At 33.1% G+C, this 6,795-nt stretch overlaps 1 protein-coding gene across 1 annotated transcript; it reads right to left on the reverse strand.

The window, feature by feature from the left end:
* Positions 1-324: 324 nt before the first annotated feature.
* Positions 325-2,147, reverse strand: LOC139866961 (NAD(P)H:quinone oxidoreductase-like). The gene is made up of 3 exons (XM_071855265.1): positions 2,034-2,147; positions 1,770-1,958; positions 325-822 (listed from the first exon to the last, which is right to left on the reverse strand). The coding sequence occupies exons 1-3, from the start codon at positions 2,116-2,118 to the stop codon at positions 518-520; spliced, it is 579 nt and encodes a 192-aa protein (XP_071711366.1). The 5' UTR covers positions 2,119-2,147; the 3' UTR covers positions 325-517.
* Positions 2,148-6,795: the final 4,648 nt, after the last annotated feature.

Raw genomic sequence — 6,795 nt, forward strand, 5'->3', positions numbered from 1 at the left:
CCAAAAGGTATTGAAAACAGAACTTGAAAGGCATGTCTGGTGGCAGTAGTTGCGCAAACAAAGAGCCAATTACCCGTGACAAAAACCAAAACACCAATCTTGCACCTTTACGGTCGACATCTCCGAAACCACACAGCTAAATGAAGACCAACCAAGCTCGAGAGTAAAGAAGGTCGTCCTCCGCCATAATAGCCCCATGATGCACCGAGCGATGCGAGAATTCGTATACCATTCATATATCATATATCTTATATGATACAGTGTACAGTATGTGATTGTTTTTTTAAAAGTTTAACGAACTGCATACCTATTCACACGAGACAATTGACAATATAACAAGCTTGTCTAAATTTATGCTCATCTAAAACAAGCTAAGGAATAATTCCCCAACTTCAAATCTTAAAACCATTACATAGGAGAAGTGCGACATTCATACGAATTACAATCACATTTAAAAAAACAAAAATAAATACTTATACGCGAGTTTTCAGTAAGTCGAGTTCTCAAACATCAATCGTTAGTTACCTTGTTTGAGTCTCAAGGTAAAATCTTTAAGCGATAGGAGAACATCTTTTAACCTCCCTTGAGTTTCAGAGTCAATAAGATTACCATCACTATCGAACTTTGAAGGTTGTTGGAATGCATTCAAGAAAAACTCGGGCTTGTTTATGATATGAAGATCAAGAAAAACTGCAGTTTGACGAAGATGATATTGTGATCGTCCTCCACCAAAGCCTCCACCTGCACTAATGATCGCTGCAGACTTATCGGCCCAAACATTTGGTGCTCTTGATGCCCAGTCTATTGCATTCTTTAGAGGTGCTAGTGAGATTAAATATATGACATTTGTAAGTATAATGTGTCATTTACATAAGCAAGGTAAAAACAGTGTGTAAACCAAATGTATTGCTTCATATGTCTTTAATGAAAAATGGCAAATTTGAAACTGTACACACTAATATACAAACCAATAAGATTTTTCAGACTACTCGAAGAGGGCAAATATTTGTACTATGATGTATACAACGTCGTCTCATTAATTTTATAGTCCCTATTCTAGACATAAAAATGGACACTTATAAACATAAAATTTTTTAAACACGTCAAAGATAATACGTAGTAATATTTAAAAGTTATCAATAGAAAAAAAATCTTGTGCTCAGAGGCGGAGCTATGTAGAAGGCAGCGTGGGCACGGGACACCACTGAAATACGCGATGTAGTGGAAATTTTTTTAGATTTTTAGCTGGTGACACTAGCGGATAGTGTAAATTTTTTTTTAGTGACACCACTGAAATAAGACATCTTGTAGAATTTTTTTTGAGTTTTAACCGGTGACACCACTGACCACAAATCCTGACTCCCCCCCTGCTTGTGCTGTTAAATTGTTTGATAAATTAAGTTTCTTGATTTGATTTGTGAAAAAATATAGGGCAAATGGCCCAAAAAGGTAACATAAGTTATCAAATTTGACAATCAAAGTAACTCCCCAAATCGTGTAAGCTCGAAAACGATTTCAATTTAATTTTTGCGCAAGAAAAAGATTGCGTTTTTAAAAATTTTAAAATTGAGGTAATATCTAATGAACACAAAATCTAAAATTGCGAATTACTTCAAATTGAAACTTGGAACAGATTCCTAGTGCTTCGATTAGCATTTGTTGTGAAGCAACTTGATCCAAAACATCACGAAAAACAACGAATCGAGATGAACAAGTCATTTTGTTCAAACTGCGACATATATAGGACGAATAAAAATTTAGTAAATTACCAGTTACAGAGTAATTGTACTCGGGGGAAGCAATTAAGAAGCAATCAGACTCCAAAATCTTCTGTCGAAAAGCTTCAACAGCTGGTGGATATTTTCCGTCAACTTCCAAATCTTGGTTCAATAGCGGTAAAGGCGATATATCAACGTATTCCATCTTAATTCCATCTATCGATTTGCTTAATTCAATCGCTGCAATTTAAATTTGAAGTTTAAAATTTTTAATTGGTCATATATTTTGGCCACAAACAAGAACAATTTAAGTACCTGATCGAATGAGACCGCCGTTGTACGAAGCTTTGCGAAGGGATCCACAGATGGCAGCTACTTTGATCAATGGTTTGGTTGCCATGTTGGATTTAGTTTGATTTCTGTGTTTTGTCTTTGGATAAACCGACTATATATATAAAGACAACTTTAGTCAATCAAACAGCTAGTTAGGAAATGGGTTGAATCATGGTATGGCCCACTTAAATGATTTTTTTATTTTGTTTTAATGCTTAATAATTAACAATTAATAATTTTTATAATAATTAACAACGGTCAAGTATGTAATTATGTAATATGTAATAATGATGTACTAGTATTCTTTATAAACACAATTAACCTTTCATTGTTGTTATATTATACAGAGTATATACTAATAGTGGGCGAATTTGTTTTGTGGTCGTTTTATATTATCTAGTTTGTTAGACTACTCTTATCCGTTACACATGTAATGGAAAGATATTGTTGCCACATCAGCGTCACCTCAGCAACTTCTTCCGATCACTTAACACATCACACTCCCTAGCATCTATTACATACCCATTTACCATAAAATGGATCAACTTTAATTAATTATAATACAATTATACCACTCATGATGCATATTGTACAAGAAATAAAAGCTCACAGCTCCGTTTTCCAATATGCTGAACATAGAATTTTGAAGGGCGGCCCTTCATGGACGCGGGGGAAGAAGCTTGCTAGCAACGCAGTCTTCAACGGCTTGGAGGAAGGAAGCTCCAACGGCGAGCCGACAATAGTAGTCTTATAGGGTTCAAATGATGCTGTTTCTTTTTCTTTTTCTTTTTTCATAAAAAACATGTGCGTGCTTTTTAAAGAACTTATATTGAATACATTTATTTTTTATTCAATAAAGTGTACTCCTTCACGATTAATAGTCTAATTTCTCTTTTTGTCTTATTTAAAACTAACAATCAACATACAAATACGTATAAATAGATAGGAAATATTTATTTATAATATAAATAAATAAAAAAATAATAAGACAAAGTTATTTTATAACATTACTTATGCATGTACAATATAAAGTTCATAAAAATACGAGTAATGGTAAAAGTGTGAAGTTGATAAGAAGTACAATATGATAACTTCGTGGACTATTAAATTGGAATTAATGATGTACAAATTTTCAATATGCGTATTGTAATTATTAACTACTAAAGAATATTAAATATATATAACAGAACCATGTGTTCTGCAACGATTTCCCACCGCAAAGTCCACAATCAGCAAGTCGTCTCTCCTACAGAAACAATGTTTAGAGTAACGAACGAAATCATTTTCTGCAGTAACACGCGGGCAATTTATTCACTCGTAAAATCTATTGAACCTACATTTTTGAATGGTTAATTTAGACATTTCATTTGCATATACAGAAATATATGACTTTGATTAAAGACTGTTATATACTTTGTATACGTTAACTTGTTTTGAATTGGTGATCTAATTTTATAATATTAAAAGAATTCAGGTTATCGAATTTGAATTGAGTTGTAGTATTAAAAAAAGAATAGGTTTTACAAGTTTGAATTCAAACTCATTTGTTTTTTACCTACTCTAGATTCGTACAACCCGATTCAAATATTCTAAAATACCAGAAAACCGACATGATGAAGAGTCCTAGCGAACATCCAAATGATATGTCCATTAAAATAATTAGCTCTTTTTATCTAGTTATTATTATTCTTATTCTTATTCTTATCATCATCGGTGTTTAACAATCAGTTTATATTTGGTCTGATAATATAAAGTGTTTTAACATTCAGACTTTTGTTCTTGCATATGATACTGAAATCAACATCTGTCTTTAGTCTTGATGTTAACGAGAATAGTATACAAAATGTCATCAATCGATGCCCAAAGTCGTGGTTTACATAATAATAAATAGAGGTAAGGTAAACATTAAACCTAATGGACTAGATAAAATAACGGACCCTTATAGAACACGGGCTAAATAAAGCAATACATAAATAATCCAATACATAAACTCTAATCTGTCTAACATCCCCCCGCAGTTGTAGCGGGAGCAGGGCAAAAGCTCAAACTGGATCGAAACTCATCAAAGTGTGCAGTAGGTAGGCCTTTGGTGAAGATATTTGCAAACTGATACCAAGAAGGAACACGAAGGACCCGGACATGACCTTTAAGAACAAGGCCACGAACAAAATTAATGTCAATCTCAATGTGTTTGGTGCATTGACGTTGCATCGGGTTTCCAGACATGTAAACATCACTAACGTTGTCACTGTAGACAAGAGTAGCAAATGAAAGAGGGCAGTGGAGCTCACGGAGAAGATTACGAATCCAGCATGTCTTTGCAACGCCACGGTATTCAACTTCAGCACTAGAGCGTGTCGGAGTCTGATGGCGTTTGGGTGACCAAGAAAGCAGACTATTACCCAAAAAGACATAGTACCCAGACGTAGAGCGGCGAGTAGAGGGATAATCAGCCCAGTCGACATTAGAATAGGCAACCGATGACGAGGTACTAGATGTAAACAGCTGAATGCCATGATCCAGAATTACCTCAACATAGTGAAGAATCCGTATAAGAGCAGCCATATTGAAATGTCCCGTTCTTATTGATTAAAAACGTTCCATAGTAATTGATTTCGTTGCGAGGTTTTGACCTCTATATGAGACGTTTTTCAAAGACTGCATTCATTTTTAAAACAAACCATAACCTTTATTTCATAAATAAAGTTTTAAAAAGCTTTACGTAGATTATCAAATAATGATAATCTAAAATATCCTGTTTACACACGACCATTACATAATGGTTTACAATACAAATATGTTACATCGAAATCAGTTTTTTGAATGCAGTTTTTACACAATATCATACAAACATGGACTCCAAATCTTGTCCTTATTTTAGTATGCAACAGCGGAAGCTCTTAATATTCACCTGAGAATAAACATGCTTTAAACGTCAACAAAAATGTTGGTGAGTTATAGGTTTAACCTATATATATCAAATCTTAACAACAGACCACAAGATTTCATATTTCAATACACATCCCATACATAGAGATAAAAATCATTCATATGGTGAACACCTGGTAACCGACATTAACAAGATGCATATATAAGAATATCCCCATCATTCCGGGACACCCTTCGGATATGATATAAATTTCGAAGTACTAAAGCATCCGGTACTTTGGATGGGGTTTGTTAGGCCCAATAGATCTATCTTTAGGATTCGCGTCAATTAGGGTGTATGTTCCCTAATTCTTAGATTACCAGACTTAATAAAAAGGGGCATATTCGATTTCGATAATTCAACCATAGAATGTAGTTTCACGTACTTGTGTCTATTTTGTAAATCATTTATAAAACCTGCATGTATTCTCATCCCAAAAATATTAGATTTTAAAAGTGGGACTATAACTCACTTTCACAGATTTTTACTTCGTCGGGAAGTAGGACTTGGCCACTGGTTGATTCACGAACCTATAACAATATATACATATATATCAAAGTATGTTTAAAATACATTTACAACACTTTTAATATATTTTGATGTTTTAAGTTTATTAAGTCAGCTGTCCTCGTTAGTAACCTACAACTAGTTGTCCACAGTTAGATGTACAGAAATAAATCGATAAATATTATCTTGAATCAATCCACGACCCAGTGTATACGTATCTCAGTATTGATCACAACTCAAACTATATATATTTTGGAATCAACCTCAACCCTGTATAGCTAACTCCAACATTCACATATAGAGTGTCTATGGTTGTTCCAAAATATATATAGATGTGTCGACATGATAGGTCGAAACAATGAATACGTGTCTATGGTATCTCAAGATTACATAATATACAATACAAGTTGATTAAGTTATGGTTGGAATAGATTTGTTACCAATTTTCACGTAGCTAAAATGAGAAAAATTATCCAATCTTGTTTTACCCATAACTTCTTCATTTTAAATCCGTTTTGAGTGAATCAAATTGCTATGGTTTCATATTAAACTCTATTTTATGAATCTAAACAGAAAAGTATAGGTTTATAGTTGGAAAAATAAGTTACAAGTCGTTTTTGTAAAGGTAGTCATTTCAGTCGAAAGAACGACGTCTAGATGACCATTTTAGAAAACATACTTCCACTTTGAGTTTAACCATAATTTTTGGATATAGTTTCATGTTCATAATAAAAATCATTTTCTCAGAATAACAACTTTTAAATCAAAGTTTATCATAGTTTTTAATTAACTAACCCAAAACAGCCCGCGGTGTTACTACGACGGCGTAAATCCAGTTTTACGGTGTTTTTCGTGTTTCCAGGTTTTAAATCATTAAGTTAGCATATCATATAGATATAGAACATGTGTGTAATTAATTTTAAAAGTCAAGTTAGAAGGATTAACTTTTGTTTGCGAACAAGTTTAGAATTAACTAAACTATGTTCTAGTGATTACGAGTTTAAACCTTCGAATAAGATAGTTTTATATATATGAATCGAATGATGTTATGAACATCATTACTACCTCAAGTTTAGTAGGTAAACCTACTGGAAGTGACAAGAAATGATCTAGCTTCAAAGGATCTTGGATGGCTTGAAAGTTCTTGAAGTAGGATCATGACACAAAAACAAGTTCAAGTAAGATTTTTACTCGAATTAAGATAGTTTATAGTTATAGAAATTGAATCAAAGTTTGAATATGAATATTACCTTGAATAAGAAAGATAACCTACTGTATATAACAAAGGTTTCTTGATCTTATATGATT

The sequence above is a fragment of the Rutidosis leptorrhynchoides genome, chromosome 9 (genome assembly GCF_046630445.1).
Source record: "Rutidosis leptorrhynchoides isolate AG116_Rl617_1_P2 chromosome 9, CSIRO_AGI_Rlap_v1, whole genome shotgun sequence".
NCBI lineage: Eukaryota > Viridiplantae > Streptophyta > Magnoliopsida > Asterales > Asteraceae > Rutidosis > Rutidosis leptorrhynchoides.